Source organism: Alosa sapidissima, chromosome 9 (genome assembly GCF_018492685.1).
Source record: "Alosa sapidissima isolate fAloSap1 chromosome 9, fAloSap1.pri, whole genome shotgun sequence".
Classification (NCBI taxonomy): Eukaryota; Metazoa; Chordata; class Actinopteri; order Clupeiformes; family Clupeidae; genus Alosa; species Alosa sapidissima.
The window spans coordinates 35,338,899-35,362,563 of record NC_055965.1 but is presented as its reverse complement, the minus strand read 5'-3'; the positions used below and the strand labels follow the sequence as shown (position 1 = coordinate 35,362,563).

Genomic DNA, 23,665 nt, shown 5'->3' with positions numbered 1-23,665 from the left:
CCTACCATAGCTTCAAAAGCGTACCAATTGAAGGTCCACAAGGAACCTCCCCCCGGAGTTGCTTTCAGAAACCCACAACCCAAACAAACAAATAATCAAACGTCTAACTCACCAGAGTTCCACGATCACAGCGTTTCTAAAAGACAAAAAAGGCTTTTAACACAGAAAACGATTAATCAAAAAACGAGTAAAAAAAAAAACGGATGAGCCCCCCAATTTGTCACATCCCACTGTCTAGGGGTTTTGTGGGACATGAGCAAATGATAGGAGATGGCAAAAACTACTGCGGAGGATCAATGCAAAAATATTTATTTACAAAAATATAAGAAAAAGTATTATAGAACAAAGACTAAGGCTGCAACAAAAGTCCAAAACGAAAGGCCTCGAGCACAGGCCCAGGCAATCCCCAGCCTATTCCCGACTCTCACTCCGAGAGCAGGCAGGAGCGACGGAGACAAAACTGCTGGAACGCGTGGCTTGCGCGAAGCGGCGTAGCGTGCCATGGCAGCGGCAACCTCAACCAAAATCCCGAAAACGCGCGCGAGCAAACGAACTCCCGGATGACGTCAGCCGACACCTTTTTATAGGCCGGCCCAGCAATTAATCCCCCCCCTGCTGGACTGTCTGAAACACAACAGAAACATACACAGGACAGACCAAAGCAAACAAACACTGATAAAACATACAGGGACGTAACTAGGGGGTCAGGATTTGAAGGGTTAGCTTCAGCCACTTAGCATGGCATTTGGCCGCCGACATTTTTCAAAACATGGCGTTACATGGTTGCAACTTCCGGCACCAGTTTTTACATGCTGATTGGTAGATGACAGCTTATGCACGAGTTTAGTGTTGGGCACGAGCGTCCTCGCGCGTCCACGTTGGTTTGCATTTCTGTAAGACGACAAATAAACAACTAACTACTTGGATTAAGCTACTGATACTTGTCTTAATGCCTACATGGTTAGGCTGTATTATACCGGACTTTGTGGTAAATAAAAGAAAAAGTAAATGTTGTCATATCAGGATATTATTTGCCTTATGTGTGGGTTGACAAGGTAACTGATTATGACCATACATTTTAGCAGAGACATAGCAATGACCTATATCCAATTAGGCCTATTAGCCTACTCATTGCGTTGTGTATGAAAACTATTTTAAAACGTAGATTGTATTCATACCTGTAGTCCATGACAACGCAACGCCTGGATCATGTAACCTATCAAAGTCAAAGTCAAAGTCAAAGTCAAAGTCAGCTTTATTGTCAATTTCTTCACATGTTCCAGACATACAAAGAGATCGAAATTACGTTTCTCTCTATCCCACGGTGAAGACAAGACATATTTTACCAATTTAAGTCCACAGACAAACATAACATTCAAGTAAACAAAAAAGTAAGTAAATAAGAGGGCACATATAATAATGAAAAAAAAATAAGAGCAGCAAAATTTGGTTTAAATTGTGCATAGACAGTCAATAAAATGCTAGTGCAAAGTCAGGCCAATAAAAGGCTTGGGTAGTTCTGTTTGACCTAAGTAAGAAAGAAAGTGACATAGTGGTGCAAGTTATGTAAGAGCAGCAGATGTGTTGTGTTTTCAGGACAACAACAAGTTGTAAAGTGTGCAAGTGTGCAAGTGGAGTAGTGCACGCGGCCATTGTGGGTCCAATGTCCAGGATGTTATGTAGCTGAGGGTGGAGGGGGGAGAGGAGGGAGAGAGTTCAGCATCCTTACAGCTTGGTGTATGAAGCTGTTGGTGAGTCTGGTAGTGCGGGAGCGCAGGCTTCTGTACCTCTTCCCAGAGGGCAGTAGATCGAACAGATTGTGAGCGGGGTGACTTGCATCACTCACAATTTTGGTCGCCTTGCGGGTGAGGTGGGTGGTGTAAATGTCCTTCAGGGAGGGGAGTGAAGCACCAATAATCCTTCCAGCTGTGTTCACTATGCGCTGCAGGGCTTTCCTGTTGTATTCAGTGCAGCTTCCGCCCCACACAGCGATACAGCTGGAGAGGATGCTCTCAATGGTGCCTCGGTAGAATGTGGTCATGATGGCTGGTGGAGCACTTGCTCGCCTGAGTTTCCGCAGGAAGTACAGGCGGCGCTGAGCTCTCTTCGCCAGTGATGCAGTGTTGGTGGTCCAGGAGAGGTCTTCGCTGATGTGCACCCCCAGGAATTTGGTGCTGCTCGCTCTCTCCACCACAGCACCGTCGATGGTCAGTGGCAGGTGTTGGGTGTGACCTCTCCGGAAGTCAACAACAATCTCTTTGGTCTTGCTGACGTTCAGCAGGAGGTTGTTGTCCCTGCACCACGTGGTCAGATGGTCGACCTCCAACCTGTATTGGGTCTCGTCGCCCTTGGTGATGAGACCCACCAGAGTTGTGTCGTCAGCAAATTTCACTATGTGATTGTTGCTGTAGGTTGCAGTGCAGTCATGCGTCAGCAGGGTGAAGAGCAGCGGACTGAGCACGCAGCCTTGGGGGGCCCCTGTGCTCAGTGTGATGCTGCTTGAGGTATTGTTGCCAACACGTACTACTTGGGGCCTCTGACAGAGGAAGTCCAGTAGCCAGTTGCAGAGGTAGGTACTGAGTCCCAGTTTGTCCAGTTTGCAGATGAGTTGTTGTGGTATTATGGTGTTGAATGCAGAACTGAAGTCTATAAACAGCAATCTCACATATGAGTCTCTTTTTTCCAGGTGGGTGAGGGCTGGGTGGAGGGCAGAGCAGATTGCATCCTCTGTAGACCGCTTGGCTCGGTATGCAAACTGGAAGGGGTCCAGGGTGGGGGGGAGAATGGCTTTGATATGTGACATGACAAGCCGCTCAAAGCACTTCATGATGATGGGTGTCAGTGCCACAGGGCGGTAGTCATTGAAGCAGGATGGAGCAGTTTTCTTCGGCACAGGTATGATGGTGGCAGCTTTGAAACATGATGGGACGATGGCTTGCTTCAGGGAAGTGTTAAAGATGTCTGTGAAGACATCCTTAAGCTCCCCTGCGCAGTCCTTCAGCGCACGACCTGGGATGTTGTCTGGACCTGTTGCCTTACGGGTGTTGATAGCAGCAAGTGTCCTCTTCACGCTGTCGGCAGAGAGGCACAGGGGCTGCTCATGTAGAGGGGGATGGGTCTTCTGTGGGCAGGTGCTGTTTTGTGCTTCAAAGCGAGCAAAGAAGCGGTTCAGGTTGTTGAGCAGAGGGATGTTGCTCTCACAGCTCTGTGGCGCGGGCTTGTAGTCCGTGAGGGCCTGAATGCCCTGCCATAGGCTTTGTGCGTTCCTGCTGTCTTTGAAGTGGGTGGTTATCTTGAGAGTGTATTCCTTTTTTGCTTCCTTGATGCCACGGGACAGGTTGGCTCTCGCTGTTCTCATGCCAGCTTCATCCCCAGCTCTGTAGGCTTTGTCTCTGGCCCTCAGCAGCCTGAGGACATCCCCTGTCAGCCATGGCTTCCAGTTGGCCCGAGTGATGATGTCTTTTGTGTGGGTCACATCATCGATGCACTTGGTGATGTAAGAGGTTACAGTGTCTGTATACTCTTCTATGTCTGTCCGGTTGTTGTAAGTGGCTGCCTGCTTAAACATTTCCCAGTCTGTTGTGTCTATCTCCTCAAGTGATTAAAAACGAAACAAATGTCAATGACTTATTTAGTTTGCTTTCTTGCAACATTCACATGATTAGGCTATGCATTTGATTTAAATGGCCAGGATTCGAGGCAAAAGCCAAATATCAACTACAGTTGCAGACTCTTGAAATGCCTGCTCGAACCACAATACCCGAGGGATGTGCGCTTATCGGTAAGTTTAACTTGCGCTGGCATTTCGTCTGCCTGCAGATGAAGCCTAGGTTTAACAAGCTGCAAATTCACACTGGGTGCAGCAAAAATCCCAGCTATCCACAAGTTTCTTACATCCCATGTCTACTTAATTATAGCCATTTTCGTTAGATAGCCTATTTCGTAATAGGCCTACAACCTGTCCAAATACAGCATTTAGGAATCATTATGTGTGTAGCCTAAAGTGACTCAATATTGATTCGCGTTGTTTATTATCACATGAATATCACATTAAATAACCTAGGACTTCAGAGACAGGGCAAACTTCTACCACCATTCCCAAACTGTTATCCAATGAAATAAATTTGCGCTTATAACGAAGTGAAGTGAAGCGCGTTCCTGAACAAATTCTTTTCCTCTGAGGGAATGCCCAATCCTCATCAACGACATACCGTTGTACCTGACGTTGTCTCTGTCTGTAACGTGAAATCTAATAGGCTAATTCTAGCTGGTGCCGGAAACGAACACCCATGAAACGATATTTTCATAAAGATGGCTGCGGTCAATTTCAAACTTTTTTGGCTGAAGTAGCTAGCCTAGCATGGGCCATTGAAATGAATGGGGGCGGGACTTAGTCACTCTCTCCAGTTATATATAATACCTCCATGGACGTAACACACACACACACACACACACAGACACACAAAAGGTTCACATACTATCTCTTGCCACTGTATAATACCTCCGTGGTTTCAAAACACACACGTACAAACATTCACACACGTTCTAACATCTGTCATGTGTTTTGCAGCAAATCAAGAGTCCCAGCTCTCCTGTCCAATCAGATCAGCTGATGGCAGCTGATGAGCCACTGGTCTGGTCAGAACAAATGATCTCGCCTGAAGTCCAGAGCGTACTGGCGTCGTCTGATGGTCAGATTCCGCCAGTCTCGTCTGATGGTCACATTCTGCTGATCTCGTCTGATGGTCAGACCCATGCGGAAGCCCCAGTGTCCGGGATTAAAGAAGAAAATGCTGTTCATGGATATGAGGAGTGCAGTCAGTATGGTAAGAAGTTGTGGGGAGGAACACACACACACACACACAATTGGTTTTTGTTCTGAGCTGAACCTGTATTTAATGTTCTTCCTTAAAGGAACCCTAACATAACATGTCTAAAACATTTTGATGGCACCCCCTACAGTTGAGAAGCGCAATGAGGGAATGCATCGACAGCAGTCTTTAGAAAGAGATGTCCTAATTCCTGTAGTATAGTGGAGAAAAAGGAAGTAAATCCTTTATTTTTTAACTTCACGTAACCTGTCCAAAAACATTTAGATGCCAGATACCCTCTTAGCATCACAAACGGCACTTCTGTCTGAGTGGCTCCCTATAGGCGATTACAGACCTATCGATTACTGACTTAGCAACTTTCTGTGTTCCGGTAGGAACGCTGTTCCCCCTTTGAAATCTAAATGTAAAAAAAGATCTGCTATGCTAAAGGAATTAGGAAATCTCTTTCTACAGACTGCTGTTGGTGCATTCCCTCAATATTGTACTGGAGTTATGTTCATACTTTGTTGCAAAACACACATAGTAAGCTTCTCAACTGTAGGGGTCCCCGAGAACAAATCTTCTTTAGTGCTGCTTTAAAACAATTATTTCTGAACCAGTTGGTGGCCTGACATTTAAACTCAAAATCCCTTGTTAAAACATTATTCTCAACGACTTCGTGTGTTTGTTGATTTATTGATTCTGATGGGTTTCTGCTAAATAAAGTGGTTTGAATATAAATGTCCTCTATTCCTAATTTAGAGACCAGATTGGAGTATATTGTCACTTCCGCTGCTGACATTAAACTTGAACAGATCCAGGTACTGTATTGGGATTGTGTGGATTTTTTATAATATCATAATGGCAACCCGTTTGATCTGACATGCTAAGGCTAATATAATTGCTAACCCATTTGATCTGACATGCTAATGCTAATATAACTGCTAACCCATTTGATCTGACATGCTAATGCTAATATTATTACAAACACATTTAATCTGACATGCTAATGCTAATATAAACAGCTAATCCATTTGATTTAGCAAGCTCATGTTAGTACACCTGTAAATTGATTTAATAAAACCATGTAATGTCAATGGTCAACAACCTCACATCATAAAACAACAAAATATGGTCAGAAAAACTAATAAAAGGTCTCGTCTCAGACTCCGCTGGTCTCGTCTGACGATCAGAGGCTGCTAGAGGCTCCAGTCTCTGAAGATGAAGATGGTGACGATGATGAGTATGAAGAGTACAGTCATCCAGGTAGGCAGTGCTGAGGAAAGAGCAACAAACACACACACACACCAGGAAAAAACTATTTTTATTCTGGGTGGAAAATCACTTTTTACTGTAGACTACAAAAACATGCCAGCAAAGACTGCAGAGTGAAGTTCTGTGTTCTATGTGATAGTGACATCATGAACAATAGAGTACCAAAGCCATGAAGTAGCGTTGTCAAGGCAGCAATTTCACAGGATCTTAACAAATCAATGATAGAATGACCAATACCAGAGCCGTCATACAGCTAAAGGCTTTGGTGATCGCTAAAGAGCTAAAAACAATGGGCAATGCTGATCAAATGCCAGTTTTTTCAAAGTCAAAGTCAAAGTCAGCTTTATTGTCAATTTCTTCACATGTTCCAGACATACAAAGAGATCGAAATTACGTTTCTCACTATCCCACGGTGAAGACAAGACATATTTTGCCAATTTAGGTCCACAGACAAACATAACATTCAAGTAACAAAAAAGTAAGTAAATAAGTAAATAAGAGGGCACATATAATAATGAAAAAATAAGAGCAGCAAAATTTGGTTGAAATTGTGCATAGACAGTCAATAAAAATACTAGTGCAAAGTCAGGCCAATAAAAGGCTTGGGTAGTTCTGTTTGACCTAAGTAAGAAAGAAAGTGGCATAGTGGTGCATGTTATGTAAGAGCAGCAGAAGTGTTGTGTTTTCAGGACAACAACACCAAGTTGTAAAGTGTGCAAGTGTGCAAGTGGAGTAGTGCAGGCGGCCATTTTGGGTCCAATGTCCAGGATGTTATGTAGCTGAGGGTGGAGGGGGGAGAGGAGGGAGAGAGTTCAGCATCCTTACAGCTTGGTGTATGAAGCTGTTGGTGAGTCTGGTAGTGCGGGAGCGCAGGCTTCTGTACCTCTTCCCAGAGGGCAGTAGATCAAACAGATTGTGAGCGGGGTGACTTGCATCACTCACAATTTTGGTCGCCTTGCGGGTGAGGTGGGTGGTGTAAATGTCCTTCAGGGAGGGGAGTGAAGCACCAATAATCCTTCCAGCTGTGTTCACTATGCGCTGCAGGGCTTTCCTGTTGTATTCAGTGCAGCTTCCGCCCCACACAGCGATACAGCTGGAGAGGATGCTCTCAATGGTGCCTCGGTAGAATGTGGTCATGATGGCTGGTGGAGCACTTGCTCGCCTGAGTTTCCGCAGGAAGTACAGGCGGCGCTGAGCTCTCTTCGCCAGTGATGCAGTGTTGGTGGTCCAGGAGAGGTCTTCACTGATGTGCACCCCCAGGAATTTGGTGCTGCTCGCTCTCTCCACCACAGCACCGTCGATGGTCAGTGGCAGGTGTTGGGTGTGACCTCTCCGGAAGTCAACAACAATCTCTTTGGTCTTGCTGACGTTCAGCAGGAGGTTGTTGTCCCTGCACCACGTGGTCAGATGGTCGACCTCCAACCTGTATTGAGTCTCGTCGCCCTTAGTGATGAGACCCACCAGAGTTGTGTCGTCAGCAAATTTCACTATGTGATTGTTGCTGTAGGTTGCAGTGCAGTCATGCGTCAGCAGGGTGAAGAGCAGCGGACTGAGCACGCAGCCTTGGGGGGCCCCTGTGCTCAGTGTGATGCTGCTTGAGGTATTGTTGCCAACACGTACTACTTGGGGCCTCTGACAGAGGAAGTCCAGTAGCCAGTTGCAGAGGTAGGTACTGAGTCCCAGTTTGTCAAGTTTGCAGATGAGTTGTTGTGGTATTATGGTGTTGAATGCAGAACTGAAGTCTATAAACAGCAATCTCACATATGAGTCTCTTTTTTCCAGGTGGGTGAGGGCTGGGTGGAGGGCAGAGCAGATTGCATCCTCTGTAGACCGCTTGGCTCGGTATGCAAACTGGAAGGGGTCCAGGGTGGGGGGGAGAATGGCTTTGATATGTGACATGACAAGCCGCTCGAAGCACTTCATGATGATGGGTGTCAGTGCCACAGGGCGGTAGTCATTGAAGCAGGATGGAGCAGTTTTCTTCGGCACAGGTATGATGGTGGCAGCTTTGAAACATGATGGGACGATGGCTTGCTTCAGGGAAGTGTTAAAGATGTCTGTGAAGACATCCTTAAGCTCCCCTGCGCAGTCCTTCAGCGCACGACCTGGGATGTTGTCTGGACCTGTTGCCTTACGGGTGTTGATAGCAGCAAGTGTCCTCTTCACGCTGTCGGCAGAGAGGCACAGGGGCTGCTCATGTAGAGGGGGATGTGTCTTCTGTGGGCAGGTGCTGTTTTGTGCTTCAAAGCGAGCAAAGAAGCGGTTCAGGTTGTTGAGCATGCCAACATCTGTCAGAGTTGAAACTGTTTGTTTCAAGTCTGTACTCTAAGACGTGTATGGTTAATGCAGTTGTTGAAAGTTATTGAGGTTATGGTTCTTTTCTTTCATAATAGTGTTTCCTCTAGATTTTTTTTTAACAGTGGCGGCAGGTTATAATTGGTTATAATGAATCAAACTTGCCGAGAACCAAGACACGATAAATGGTATAGCGGTTACATTCGGTCTCATTCAGTCTCCTCGTAACAGCGTCCCCAGAGAACCTAGTGAACTGTTTGACTCGTTTGGCAGCCACGGTTATGAGGCTCAGAGCCATACAGGCTCATCATAGTTTGACTGATTATACTACCACTCCAGTAGAGGCGCTAATACGCGATACGATGAAAGAGTAGCGACGAGAACACTCGAGCACAGCCAATCAAGCCAGTGTTGCTCTGTATGTGAAAACGAATGATGTTAGGAACACGGAGTCGGTTTATTGACGTTTGGCATTCGATTCTCCCGGCTCAGTGACACGAACCGGGTTAATTAACCGACACATCGGTCAGTTCGTCAACACTAGCTATTACTCAAACCCCCTGCAGGACAGCAGACTTATCTCCAAGTGGTCGACAATTTTGTGTGGTAAGTTATTACATTAATCTATTTTGGGCATTCGCTGATAAAATACGTATATTAGAAGTTGTGTTGCACTCTCAGACTTATAAATCTGGGATTTTGTTTTCTTTATAAAACTGTTGACTTAGAAGTTGCATTCCCGCCAGTTGTCAACGTATCTTAGCACTGAGTTGTTAAAGCTTTTAGCTGCTTGATAACATACTAAATTACATTCTGTGTGTTTGACTTGGTGTGGTGTTATGTGTTATCTTTATTTTCATTTTTTAATTATTTATTTTCGCGAAATCCACGTTGTCTGTTTGATCTAATACATCTACATCACCATGCCTTGTTAGTTAATCTTACGTTAGGCTAGCGTTATTAGCTGTAACATAACGGTGTGCTAACTAGGTAACCCAGTTACATTCATGCATAATGACATCCACATGGTCAGTCAGCTAACATTAACGTTACCGACGTAAGTTAGTCGCTAGTAGCTAAGATAGATAACTTAGCTAGATATTCATCTGCCAAGCGAATAGCGTTACCCACATTAAAATGAAGATTGTAAAATTGTTTGCCTTTTTCATCAACAGATGTAACATTAACTAAAGTGGATGTGATGATTATCAAGGTAAAATACCAGGACATAAAAAAATACATCAAGATATGTGAGCCATGCTTGGATATGTTCATGACTGAAGGTAAGTTTTATATGCAGCAGTAGGCTACTAGCTAGTAAGCCTCTGGTAGGCAAACGTTATCCTACGAGGTGACATGACTTACGTTAAAGGTGCCATGTGTAATGTCCGCTAAAAAATCAGTTCTAACTCCACATTCCATAAAAGATGGGGGCAGTATACCTCCAGAAAATGAGTTGGTCTACCCTAGAGTAATAACCGAGAAACGTGTATTGCAGTTTGGCTGGCGGTTATGTTGCCCGTATACCACCTCCCATGGCCGAAATTGGTATTATGACACCTGTCTTTTTTTTTTTATGACATCATCGCCCTTATTTCTTCTCATTCTTTTGATGTGTGTATCTCATTTTTTGGATATTTTTACCTCAATTCTTACACATGGCACCTTTAAAGTGAAATGGTTGGCTGAAGGGGAATATGTTAGCTGAAATTATCTAACTTAAAGGAACCGTATGTAAGAAATGTATTTCAATTAATTATAAAATTGTCCTGATATGTCACTAGACATTAAGAAATCATGTTCATTTCAAATACTTATATCACTGACAACAGTAGTCCGGCCAGGATATTGTCATTTAAAAAGTGAAGTTGCAGCCCTCAACTGATGTTGATGTCATGTTTTGTCATGTCATGTTGTGTTTTGGCCTGATGCACCACCCTCCACCTATCTACTAATCACAAAGTCAGTAGCGTTTCGGCATCTGGGTTGGCAACCTCGAGTCGGGGGAGGGGATACACCGCTCTACAGTAATTTGAAAGTGATTGCAGTACCAGTTTTGGCCACAATCTTACATATGGTTCCTTTAACTAAGTTACAGTACTCTCTTAGTTGTGCAGCATGTGTACGTTCCACGACTGTCTCGACAAAAACAGAACGCGAGCGAGTTAAAAGGTTAAAAGGTGCAGTCGTTTTTCCTCTCCTGATTTCGCCGTCTGTTCGTTCTTTAAGTAAGATGCAGAATAAAACCATAATGCGGAATGAACGACAATGACGTTCATTTATTTATATGTTTGGGAAATGTCATTTTTCTGAGTAATATAGAGTGTTCCATTGAATCACGTCATGATTTGCAAGTTAGTTTCTGCATGAAGTGCGCCCTGTGAATAACATTACGTAATCACTTTCATAATTTGTGCACAGATTAGCTTTAAAAATGTTTGCCATGCAGCTGTTGATGCCATGTGCATATTCATGGATTTCTTAGACTGCAAAGCTCAATTCATTTCAGTTATTAATTTGTTATTTATATACGTACTTTAACATTTACCTTATTTAAATCGCTAGTGTTCTGAATTAGTGCTTGTTGTTAAACGATTCTAGGCAAACAATATTGGAGTTGGGCAAAGAAATGTCAGTGTTGATATCTGTTGTGTGCACCACCACAATATATTTTGGATAATAGTAATATATTTATTTATTTTGTAGTCCGGGTGAAGTTCTCCATAAATGAAGACAAAACCTTGATAGTGACTGATGATGGAGGAATGGAAGTGGATGCTGATGTGTTTCCAGAGCTGGTTACCAAGGACATGTGCTTAGTCATCCATGATTCTGATGAAGGTATAATTTGTGCTTGGTTTGGGGTTTCATACAGTTGCCTTGCAAAGGCACAGAAGGAATTGTGGAGCTATTTTTGAAAGTGTACATGAATGTGTTGCATTTTAATGGTGGGTGACACACAACGTTTCGACCACTCAGGTCTTCCTCAGGAGTGGTCGAAACGTTGTGTATCACCCACCATTAAACAGAAATTTAGACACAGTGTGCGAATATCTCTTCTTCTGTTTTACTTAGTATTCCCAGTATCCAGCACCTGCACAATTAATGTAGATGTGCTAATATAGCTAGCCTCTACACTTCAGTTTGTGTTGCATTTTCCCTCTTTGCTAGAGTCGCCTATCCCTGAGTTTTCATCTAGCCTCACGGACACATGTTCGTTGCCAAGTAGTCAGGATAGTGGGACTACCCTTAGCTTGTGCAAAAGAGCATGCTTGGAGGAAGACGTGTTGCAGTGTGCTCCAGCCAGAGAGGTGAGAATGCAGAGATTTGTTTTCTGGATTATTCCCAGTTTTAAAGTTGTTGTTAAAACTTTTTTTATTTATTTTTTATTATTATTTTTTATTATTTTCATAAAGAAGTAATACATCAGGGGTGTGATTCTTCCATTTTTAAACGGAATTCTGTTTTTTTTCGACTTCAAAATGAGACCCACGCAATTTGTATAGATCCGATGAGTTTTTTTTTGTTTTTTTGGGGGGGGGGGGGGCGGGGTCTGTCGATCAGAGGAATGCTATATTTCTGCATTACAGAGGCCATCATTATAACAGGCCGCTGACAATGACGACGGGTTTTGTGATTCACATCTTTCGGGGCGGAGTGTCACTCTGTGCTACGTATATTTTCCTTTTTTTGCCAATCACACCCCTGATACATATACCAGCATATACTGTGGAACTTCATATCACCATCAAAATACAAGTCTAGTAACTAGTAACAGTACTCCTCTACTCCACAGGATCTTAACCCACACTCAAGTTCTTGTTAAAACTAATGAGTTTAATAGACATACAATTGTTTGAGATTCATGTAAAAACAAGGCAAGACATTATTTACTTTGTATTGAGACATATGTCAAATATTTGATGGTGATTCATATTTTTGCTAATCATTTCAGCTTGTTAAGAAGGTTCTGCTCGAGAAACCTGGTGGAGCGGCAATCATGAAAGAGTATGAGGACACTGGGAGTTTGTGTGACAGTTCGAGGCGACAGATGGTCAACATTTTAGCGGCACACATGACAGAAACTGAAGGGTATGCCAGTCTTAAAGTTCCTTTTTCCTGTTTTTTAATATGTAATAGTATTGTATTTTAATTTTAGTTTTTATTTTAGGAGAATTCCACAAAGGCTGACTAAGGAAAAATATGCCCTTGGTGTCATCACCTTGTTCCCATACCTGAAAGACCCATTCTCTAAAAAAGGCTATGTAAGTTATTTGAAACATTTGGGTTAGCCAATTACTTCTTATTATGTCGGCTATTATGGTTAAGTATTACAAAGTGTGTTGTGTTCCTCTCAGTCTAAAGCTACACAGGCACACTGGGTTAGCGCACAAATGTCAGCAGTATATAGGGGTTGTGGTAAAAAGATGTAGGGGTGGTGGTGTGACGTAGGATGCCATTTGTAAGGGAGTATTCTATAAGGGAGTATTCTATAAGGGAGTGTTCTATAAGGGAGTATTCTATAAGGGAGTGTTCTATAAGGGAGTATTCTATAAGGGAGTATTCTATAAGGGAGTATTACAGAGAATGTGTTTTGTCAGGAGCATTTCTATGATGCCCAAAGTGGAACAGGATTCATCGCTTGGCGACTCAAGACCATCCAACGGAAGACTAAGCTTCGTCCTCCGTCATCTGGTTCTCCGAAGGCAGATGGTGGTCCAACGGTCGCCAGGAATATCAGTCAAGATCAGCTTCAGGATGAGGCATGTGAAGAGGCCATTTCTCTGATGACCCATACCAATGATCGTGAGACAATATTCCAGAAGATGCAAGAGACATTCCAGTACAGGCAGAGGCTTATCCACAACCCTGCAACTTCAGCAAAAGTCTTGTCCGTGTTCCCAAGACTGTTGGACACAAAAGGATTAGTAAGTGTGTAATTGCTGATAAGGTTGTCAAATTCAACAGTGCTCTGCCTTTTGCCCTATTCTAAGTTGTACTTGTGTTGTCTTTAATGTGTCAGGTTCTTCAAGACTTCAGCCTTCTCGTTGGATCTGAAACATCTGCAAGACTTCTGGAAAGATGGCCCTCATTCAAGCCCAAGCTGATAAAAGAAGGAGCTGCACTTGTACAAACACCATTGCTCCAACGCCTATTGCTGTCTGCCAGGGAGGAGCAAGTGGAGCCGTCTGCAGACAACTTACAAGGTCAGTGTAAGGGGTCATGGAGTTTAACATTTTAGGAAATGACATGGGTATTTCTGGGTACTAATTTGTAGTTACTGTACGTTTTCAAAATACCTATTTTACGCATGAACGTTGAATCTGAAGAATGAAATAGTTATTTTATGACTCTTCTCCAAACCCCACCCTTACCCAGGCTGGGACAGTGATATGTCCACTTTACTCCTGCTGTTGCACATCCTGTCACCTCAGGCAGCTGGGAGAAAGAGGAGTCACAAGATCAGTGCAAGTCGAGCCATAGACAACTTGGTAGTTTTTCACAAGGTGTGTAATTCCATTGGCCCACTGTATTGTCTTTGACATGAAGTGTATTCATTTGAACATGGGGACTTGATTATAATCCTTTCTCTTATGTTTCCTCCAGTCATGCCAGAGTCTTGATGAGCACTTGAATGAAGATGAACGTCGGCAGCCATATCTGCTAGCTTCGGGAACCTCCAAGCGAGCCATCAACAACTTCTACATAGCCATGGATAAGAAGCTCATTCCATGCCAAGGAAACACGTCTCTGGCAGCATTCGACGAGCTTTTCAAGGTTCATTTTGTTTTCAGTTTGAGTTACGACGAGTCTCTTTGTAGCTTTTTTACATTCTTGCAGACCACTGTCTACAATATTGATGTGGGAACCACCAAAGAGAGCCCAAAAGTAAAGGAATTGCGAGCAAAGTTGATGAATAATGTATAGGTGTTACGTTTGTGGGACACTGCATGGCTCTGGTGGGGTCTTGATTCAACAACTTAAACTCTTACATGGCTTATATCCTGGCAAAAGGTTACGTTTGATATTTGCACAGGATAGTTGTTTGAGTTCAGGTTACTCTGGTTTCCGCAGACATCTTAAACGTTTACACACTGACTCTAATGCTACTGAACCAAGTTGGTCAGACGAACCAATGCCTATGTCTGACATCACAACCAATGACATCACAATGCCTACGTCTGACATCACATCATCAGGTATGCTGGCACTGCCTTTGGATGGGTGTGGTGATTCACATTCTATTGAAACTTTGGACTTATATCAAGACTTGGCCAATCAAAGTGAATGTTCTATAGTGTCAAAACATATGTGTGCTTCTGTTGTTGCAAAGTTGCAGGGCAGTGGAGGTTCAACTAATGTTATTTTGTCAGTTGTTGGGAGTATGGAGGAATGTTTGAATGATATCCACACATCCATTAAACATCAAATCTTGAAGGTTGTTCCAGAGTGCAACCCTAGTAGAAGGGCAGTTGAGGATGTAGAACCCCTTGAGGATGTAGAACCCCTGAGGATGTAGAACTTGCAGAACCCCTTTTCTGAACTCAACACTGATAGCAAATAGAAAAAAATATTTTCATACTAAATGGGGAATACACAACCTGTAGAGGTGCATTTAGGAGTGAGATATGATTCTAAGAAAAACAAAGTTTCTGGAAATTATGAACAGGTACCAGACAATGACACTTTCATCTATATACCGTTGTTTAAAACACTTGATTTTATTTTCAAGAATGAGGTGATTCGCAGCCACATCCCATCTTCTACATTTAGTGATCTGTATTCTGATTTCTGCGATGGTTCTTATTTTAAGACTAATCAGTTGTACTCTAAAACCGAACATGCCCTACAGATTCCGGTTTATTAAGACTTTCGAAACCGCTAACCCTCTCGGTTCCAAGCATGGGGTACATAAGCTCGGATGTTTGTATTTCACAATCTTCCACCTCATCTCAATTCTTCACTTATGAATATACATCTCATTTCTCTATTTCACTCACGAGACGCCAAGAAATATGGCTTGGATAAAATACTGACTCCTTTTCGAGATGATGTTAAAAAACTTGAAGTTCATAGAATGAAAGTGTCATTTTCTGAGGAACCTCTTTATGGAACAATATCACAGATTACGGGTGACAATTTAGGTTCGAATGGCATCCTTGGCTAAGTAGAGTCTTTCAGTACCACCTACTATTGCAGGCTATGCTTAACAGACAAGCACACAGCTCAGACTGTATAGTGAACATGATCCAAGGGTTGTTTTGAGATCAAGAGAGCTGAATGAACAGCATTACAAATCCCTTGAGAACTCTGGTGATGGTTTATGGATATGGTATCAAGCACAACAGCATTCTCAATGATTTAAAATATTTTAATGTTGCAGATAATGTTGTCGTTGATATAATGCACGACCTGCTTGAAGGTGTAGCACAGTATGAAATCAAGCTACTTTTAGACTACCTCTCTCAACATTTCATTACCAGTGAACACATCCTACTGAGAATTTATGGTTATAGCTATGAATACTTGGCCAACAAAGATCAATATGCAGCGTAATCGACTTGGTCTTAATGCTAGTCAAACTATGTGTCTTTTGAGAAACATTCCACTCATATTTGGGAGTGTTGTTCCAGATAAAGATTAACATTGGAGTCTACTCCTACTTCTGCTTGATATTTCTAGTATAATCTTTTCGCCTAACATTTCTGAGGGTATGACAGTCTATTTGGGGTCTTTGATCGCAGAGCATCACAAATTATTGAAGAAAGTCTACCTTAGTCAGAATTTGCTCCCTAAACACCATCTAATGATCCATTATCCAGGTGTGATTAGAAAAACCGGTCCATTTGTCCATGTATGGACCATGCTATACGAGGCCAAACACAGATTTTTTTTAAAACCAGCATTAAAAATTTCAAAAATTTGACAGTCTTTAGCAGTAAAGCATCAGTTAGCTACAGCCTATCATTGGGAGTCACTTACGTCACTTAAAGGTATCGAATCAGGTCCAGTGAAAACTGAAATCTTAAATGAGTTTGACTATGAGGAACTGGTCTGTGCACATTTCCAAATGGACAAGTCCACTACTGTTTGTTCTACTTTGTGGGTAAGATGTGATGTGGTTGATTACCATTGTGGATCTATTGTTTGTGTTGATGTGGAGGATGAAATGCCATTGTTTGGTAAAATTGTGTCAATAATTATACAAAAACAAGACATACATTTTATTTTGATGGATACTGAGAGACTGTTTATGTCGAGCACCTTTACGCTTTTGAGGTTAAAGAACTTAATCATTATTATATTGTTAAAAAAGATGATTTGCAACATTACAAACCGTTTGATCTTCAGATGTCATATGGCTGTGATTTGTTGTTTTATATTGTGCCTGACTGTTGCATTTTGTAATGAGCTGAATGTTTCACTGTTTAATAAATAAATGTAGTACATCTTTACAGTAAGTGTATTAAGTGTTGTTTTGTTGTTGTTCAGCAATTCTAAAACATACTGTATATAGCACCACAAGAAGTATTCCTTTACTGTTCTAGGGATTAAAACAAGAAGCATTATTTGGCAACAAAGTAATGTAATAAAAATGCAATCATCACTACTAGTGTCAGTTTAACATTGGGCTTAAGTTAGCAACAACTTTTTTAGCCTGAAACTTCTGTGTTAGTCATTGTTTACTGTGTGGAAATGATTAGCATGTGACATGATATGTAATATCTTGGTATAATTAAATGAACAGCTGTTTATTTTAGCCTAAGTGATATTGACAGACCGTCATTTCATACATAGTAATGGTTTGCCTTGTATTTTTCCTTTAGCTTTACACTGAAAATGAATGGAAAGGAAGAATGGGAAATAAACAACTGTATAACCCGGATAGATCTTCGTCCTGCGGGAGCATTCGTGCCAGTTTGCTATCTGCTTGTTAAGGACACAGTTGCGAGGGCGGAATAGTGTTCTTGTATTCCAAAGGCCTCATGGGAAGTGGAGTTTTTTTGGACCTCGGATGCCATTGAGTTGGGACAGCTGGTGATGCTGTCCAGCAGGGGAGCGTCTTTTGGCCTACATGCTTTAAGGCAAAGATTCTAGAACAGAGCTCCGCTCTAGAATCTTTGCTTTAAGGACTCTACAATCAAGTTGTAGAAGCATCTCAAGGACCATTGATAGAAGTAGGATGCACCAGAGCTCAACTGCAAGTGTCATCATAAAAGGTGTGGAATACTTATGTAAATGGAATATTCCAGTCTGTTATTTTTTTTATACATTTACAAAACACTCCAAACACTTGCTTTTTTGTGGGGTGTTGTTGGAGTATTGTGTGTAGAGTGATGAGAAAAAATATATATAATTGAATCCATTTTAAGATGAGTCTGAAACATAACAAAATGTGGAAAAAGTGAATCGCTGTGAATACTTTACGAATTGTTGAATATTGGTGGTTTTTGTTACTGTCTTTTGTCTTAGCCAGACCCCAGGAATGTATATTATGTCACTCACTATATTGTGTGTTCTAGATGTCAGATAGTTCATGGTCTTCACTTAACTTTGCAACACTGTGAGCTACCAGAACTCTGTTATTACATCCAGAATAAAGAACTATTCTTTCCCAAGCCAGGCTCAAGTTTTTGCTCAACTGCACTGGATCAACTCGTTCAGCAGTCTCCATTTGGAATTTAAGGAGACCGTTTCTAATAGACCCTTTCAACAATAAAAACATAAACAATGCTTGAATGTTCTATTTGGGCCCCAATCTACTTCCTCTGCATTAAGATAACATATGGAATGTTAAAACGGAAGCCTTGTGGGGCCAACTATGATGCTGAGAATGGAACTCTCTTGAAAGGGTCCATAACATTCTTCTCTATATCTTTCTGCCGTACTCTCACACATACAACACGCATCATACATCACAACAAGACAACATACACACATACAACACGCATCATACATCACAACAAGACAACATACACACATACAACACGCATCATACAACACAACAAGACAACATACACACATACAACACGCATCATACAACACACTTCATACATCACAACAAGACAACATACACACATACCCTAAATTCACAATCACATGTAGATGTATTAATGGCAGTTCTTACAGCCCTGTAGATATATACACACTGATAGTAGCAATATAGGCTATAAACAGGTGATTTTCTAAGCTTATTGAAACTTGGAACTATGTTATCATTCAGGAAAAGCTTCTACTTTGGCAGAGTGATTGCGCACAGCACCTCAAAAGCTAGTAGCATGTAGTTCCAGGCATGTATATGCTTAGAAAATTGCTGTGTTGACATTGAAGTATCTTGAGTGTTCAAACTAATGTTTATTTCTCAATGCTGCTTACAGGCCATAGAAAATACAAGGAGGACACCTAGTGGTTTATCTGGGTATCGTTGATATTTTGGGGCATTTAGTAGATATCGGCAACAACTCTCACGTTCAGAGTTTTGTGAAGCGAAATGTTTATATAAAAACAACGATTTCATGTTAGCAGCAACACTACTGACTAGCCTGAAACTTCTGTGTTAGTCATTGTTTACTGTGTGGAAATGATTAGCATGTGACATGATATGTAATATCTTGGTATAATTAAATGAACAGCTGTTTATATTAGCCTAAGTGATATTGACCAGGGGCGTCGCTAGCTATTTAAAACATTTGGGGCTAGAGCCCTGAAGTTCGATTCCTTTTTGTCCCGGGGTTCGGGGGTTTCTCCCCCGAGAGATTTTGAAAATCGTGCTGATGAACATGCAATTTTAACCTACTTTGAGAATGAAAAGGAAGGCCAATCGTAACGACTCACGTCACGGCATTCTGAATATTTTGATGTTTAAAGACCGTGTAAGGAGAACGTCTCTTCTGTCAAAGTGCACCACATACAACACCCAAAATATGACATTAAAATAGCCTGTAGAATAAACATCGTCATGCACCTCTGTCAAGTGCACAGGTGTGAGCGTTCGTCTCGGGATAAACATTTCGGACGTCATCCCCTTCAATTAATGGGCTATGGGTGCCTTGAAAACAATGCATTAGGGTTGTGTAGGCGATCACGAACTTTTGCCCAAAGAAAAAGTTCCATTCTGTCAAAATCAAGCCCAACATGCATTGCTTGGAAGCCCCCTCAAACGAGGTCAGGTTTACCATATTTACTGCGCATGTGATTCAATAGTAAATCACGATATATTGAAACTGAGCTGATCGAAATGTCCTCCTGAGTTGCGGGAGATGATGGCACACTGTGAGTTTCCACTTCTTGTCCTTGCTCTGCCCTTTTTTTTCTCTAAAGAAACTTCTAATATCCATTTGTCCTTATACACTTATTTCGCTAAGGCTAGTTAGTAGAAGCACGAAACAGCAATGCGTAATAGCGTAGGGGAGAATTGAAATTGCAACATTATGCAACAAATGATTCTAAACCTGCCCAGATCACGTCAGATTGTCTTGCGCTGCTGTTAATGAACACAACCCAGATAGCAAAATTTGACCGGCCCACCTCTGGCCCACTACCTTGCCTCAGGGTTTTGTGAGTGTTGGCCCAGTTCTGGCTGGGCCTCCGGCCCAACAATGGCCCAATTACTGATAACTGACACAAAGAATTTCCTCTGGCCCAGATGTGGCCCACACACTGCAAAATGACTCTCATTGTTTCTGTTGGCCCAGGTCTGGCCCACACACTGTAAAATGACTCTTATTGGAACTGTTGGCCCAGGTGTGGCCCACACACTGAAATGACTCTTATTGTTTCTGTTGGCCCAGGTGTGGCCCACACACTGTGAAATGACTGTCATGCATTCTGTTGGCCCAGGTCTAGCCCACACACTATATAACTGAGTGTTGGCTGAGTGTCGGCTGGGCCTCTGGGCCTGTACTGGCCCACACACTATAAAACTGATCTGACTGAGTGTTGGCTGAGTGTCGGCTGGGCCTCTGGGCCTGTACTGGCCCACGCACTATAAAACTGATCTGACTGAGTGTTGGCTGAATGTCGGCTGGGTCCCCGGGCCACATGTGGCCCATTAACTACCAAAAGTACTTGAAAATAAACACAAATCCAGAACTAGTAATTAAAAGCACAAGCTACTTTTATTAACAAGTTTGACAAACACAACCTTGCAAATAAAACAAACATTTAAAAATTATACAAGCTTTTACATATATACACTTTAGAAATTAAACAAGTTAAAATATACAATCTACTTTTATCTACAACAATCGACTTCTTTCATATACAAAAACACAAACAATTAAACATTTTAAAACTGTATAATGATTCAAAGAAATAAATGATTCTAAATTAACATTAAACATTTACAGAAATATTCTATCTCTCTCCCTCACTCACTCACTCTAAAAGAGTAATTCCATTGTCAGTAGTGGGATGTGAGTTAAGTGTTAAGTGCTTTAAATTCTGTATTTTTGTACCATGACCTACCCAGCTACATACATGCACACACACTCACTCTCAAAGTATTTTTCAATAGCAGCAACCTTTGCCACCTGCCTTCTCCTTCTGTTGCCGCTTCATTGTTGCCTCCACCAGTTTCAGCAGCACTAGCAGCCGGGGGTGTCTCCAAACTGCATTTAGGTATAAAAGAATATTATAAGATCATTATGAGGTCTAAAGCAAGATTTCAACATGTCATCTGTCAGAAGTTCTGTTTGTCCACTCAAATATACTTACAGATAGCCACCTCAGCTCTCTGTGGGGGTTGATCAAAGAGTTCTTTCCATCCATCCTTCAATTTGAGATGCATGGACAGCATGTCATTTCAAAAGAAAAGAAAAAAAATCATTAAACTATGTATCCTTTACTGTCTGACAAAATATTACTAAAGCCCAGTCTTGCCATTCTGCAGCTGTCTTGGTAACACCTCCCTGGTAGTTATTTTGGGCAACATTGACATTGTGTGATTGTTAAATGCTGATATATTACCAATGACAATCACCAAGAGCAAGACATATTTGTCAACACATACAGACCTGAAGCACTTGTGGACTTCCTTCACAAGAGCCTTGTGGGTGCTCCAGTTGGTTGGCCATGTTTTCAACAGCGCATGTTTCCTGCCCACTCCTGTTCTTTGCTGACAAAATGGATGAGGCAAACCAAAAGCATCTAAAAATGACACATCACAAAACACAGGCCTAGATGAAAGCTGATTCCTATGATTTGGCTCATCTAAACAAAAACGTATTACTTATTCTATTAAATCAATGTACAACTTACCAAGAGCTCTTCAGGTCTCCTGTTTTTCCAACACAAGAAATGGTTCACACATGTATACACGGGTAGCCTTCAGTGCAGGCAGGTCTCTGTGTGGCCTGGATTCTGAGGTGTAGGCCTACATTTAAAAAAAGTCACAGTAACGTTAGGTTAATGGAAGTATATGTGCTCAAAATGATTACATGATCATAAAACAACCCCTCAGTACAAAATACAGAACGACCTTAAAATACAGATTTTGATGAGCTTTACATGACCAGGACAGGACCCACCCTGCTACCATCTCTCTCTCTCTCTCACACACACTCTCTTAAGGCATACAGTCTCAGTCCTGCCTGCCTAGTGCCTGAAGTTGGATAGATAACGATGAAATGCCCAATTACCAATCGCTATATTCTAAGTCATGCAATACTGGTTAACTGTTAAGCTATTTCTAAAATGATTAGATCACACTTTTCTTTGAAAACCACATAATTATGCAAGTATAGCTAACGTTACAGCACTGAACGTTTTTGACCACCAACACTGACGTTAAAGGTAGCAGCTAATTAGGCCAACAAAGTAGGCTAAGAAATCATAACGTATGTTACCGCTAGCTTCGTCATCGTCAAGGGGGTTAGATTGAAACACCCATTCTTGTTATGCTACTTGTTAAACTGTGTTTGCAATAATAAGCCTACGTACATTCATAATGATTTACATGCAATAACAGGTAAAGTTGCATGTTACTTACCACAGGCAGTGTCCAAAACGAGACAGTTTCGCGCCGTCCTGCTGGTTTCAAACTGAACAGTTGCTCTGCTCGTGGCTCTTCCACATGTAATGGGCCGACAGTCACTTTACAAAATTGGGCCATGTACGTTTAGCGTCCGGCTGTCGCTAAATGTTTCATTTTTGCCGCCAACAGCCTCGATACTGATCAGTGTTCGTTTCTGAAGTATCGGGCCACACACTGTATGAAATCCGTCTGCCGAGATTGATTCGAAAACTGGCAGTAGCCCATCAAACCCCAATCGGGCCAAATAAGACACTCAGTAATCAGCCCAACTACTGCGTGTCAGTGTCGGCCCATTCAAGGGGACAGTGCCTCAGCCGACCTGAAACTCCGCCGACAGTGGCAGCACTCAGCCAGGATCGGGCCGACTGTGTTTACTGTGCTTCAGCCGACTCGGACCTCAGCCGACACTGCCAGCACTCAGCCAGAATCGGGCCGACTATGCTTGCTATCTGGGAATGGACACAAAACACAAAAGTCTCTTCTACGGGGCTATTTATTTCATTCACGATTAGAGTTTTTGTTGTTGTTGTTGTTGACGGCCCATAGATCCGGGGCTATAGCCCCGAATGCCCAGGTCTAACGACGCCACTGAATATTGACAGACCGTAATTTCATACATAGTAATTGTTTGCCTTGTATTTTTCCTTTAGCTTTACACTGAAAATGAATGGAAAGGAAGAATGGGAAATACACAACTGTATAACCCGGATAGATCTTCGTCCTGCGGGAGCATTCGTGCCAGTTTGCTATCTGCTTAGTTGCGAGGGCGGAATAGTGTTCTTGTATTCCAAAGGCCCAGGGACCTGATGGAGCATTCGTGCTCATGTTTGCTATCTGCCTACGCCTTGTTAAGGACACAGTATTCGTGCTCATGTTTGCTATCTGCCTACGCCTTGTTAAGGACACAGTATTCGTGCTCATGTTTGCTATGTGCTCATGTTTGCTATCTGCCTACGCCTTGTTAAGGACACAATTGTTCGGGCAGAATATCGTTTTTGTATTCCAAAGGCCCAGGGACCTTTTAGACTTTCAGTTGCCTTCCTTTGTATCCTCCATATTTATGGGGCGTAGTAGGAGAAGATTACAAGCTGTTTTATTGGCAAGGGAGGCTTAGCAAGGTATTACATGCAGGGGTGCCAATAATTGTGGCGCTTGGCATTGTGGTCTTTTTGGAAACAAATATTTGTTTCTCAGAATAAATGTGATTTCCTTGAATGTTTGGTTTCTCCTTGTTTTCACCTTTTAGTGA

At 42.1% G+C, this 23,665-nt stretch overlaps 2 protein-coding genes and 1 long non-coding RNA gene across 34 annotated transcripts in view; 2 read left to right on the top strand and 1 right to left on the bottom strand.

The window, feature by feature from the left end:
* LOC121718821 (oocyte zinc finger protein XlCOF22-like) overlaps nt 1–23,631 on the top strand; it is a 201,861-nt gene extending 178,230 nt beyond the window's left edge. For 13 of the 22 annotated variants that reach the window (XM_042104116.1, XM_042104117.1, XM_042104112.1 and 10 more), the window contains 12 exons: nt 4,571–4,826; nt 5,574–5,632; nt 5,978–6,077; nt 9,557–9,664; nt 11,088–11,222; nt 11,553–11,692; nt 12,337–12,473; nt 12,553–12,646; nt 12,983–13,309; nt 13,405–13,588; nt 13,761–13,888; nt 13,989–16,837. In XM_042104116.1, the coding sequence (XP_041960050.1) occupies nt 4,571–4,826; nt 5,574–5,632; nt 5,978–6,077; nt 9,557–9,664; nt 11,088–11,222; nt 11,553–11,692; nt 12,337–12,473; nt 12,553–12,646; nt 12,983–13,309; nt 13,405–13,588; nt 13,761–13,888; nt 13,989–14,309 (1,989 nt within the window). In that variant the 3' untranslated portion in view covers nt 14,310–16,837. Of the gene's footprint in view, nt 1–4,570; nt 4,827–5,573; nt 5,633–5,977; nt 6,411–8,363; nt 9,665–11,087; nt 11,223–11,552; nt 11,693–12,336; nt 12,474–12,552; nt 12,647–12,982; nt 13,310–13,404; nt 13,589–13,760; nt 13,889–13,988; nt 16,838–17,209; nt 18,283–23,066 lie in introns of those variants that run through there. The other 9 variants (XR_006034031.1, XR_006034032.1, XR_006034033.1 and 6 more) reach the window with 9 other exon arrangements.
* LOC121718788 (NACHT, LRR and PYD domains-containing protein 3-like) overlaps nt 1–23,665 on the top strand; it is a 1,510,793-nt gene that overhangs the window by 412,841 nt on the left and 1,074,287 nt on the right. The window lies entirely within an intron of this gene.
* On the bottom strand, nt 20,327–22,864 carry LOC121719032. Of its 2 annotated transcripts, none has more exons than XR_006034088.1 (5): nt 22,372–22,864; nt 21,642–21,756; nt 21,398–21,530; nt 21,099–21,153; nt 20,327–20,992 (listed from the first exon to the last, which is right to left on the bottom strand). It is a non-coding gene; the product is annotated as an uncharacterized LOC121719032 (long non-coding RNA). The 2 variants fall into 2 exon arrangements; XR_006034087.1 differs by having other exon boundaries at nt 21,398–21,498.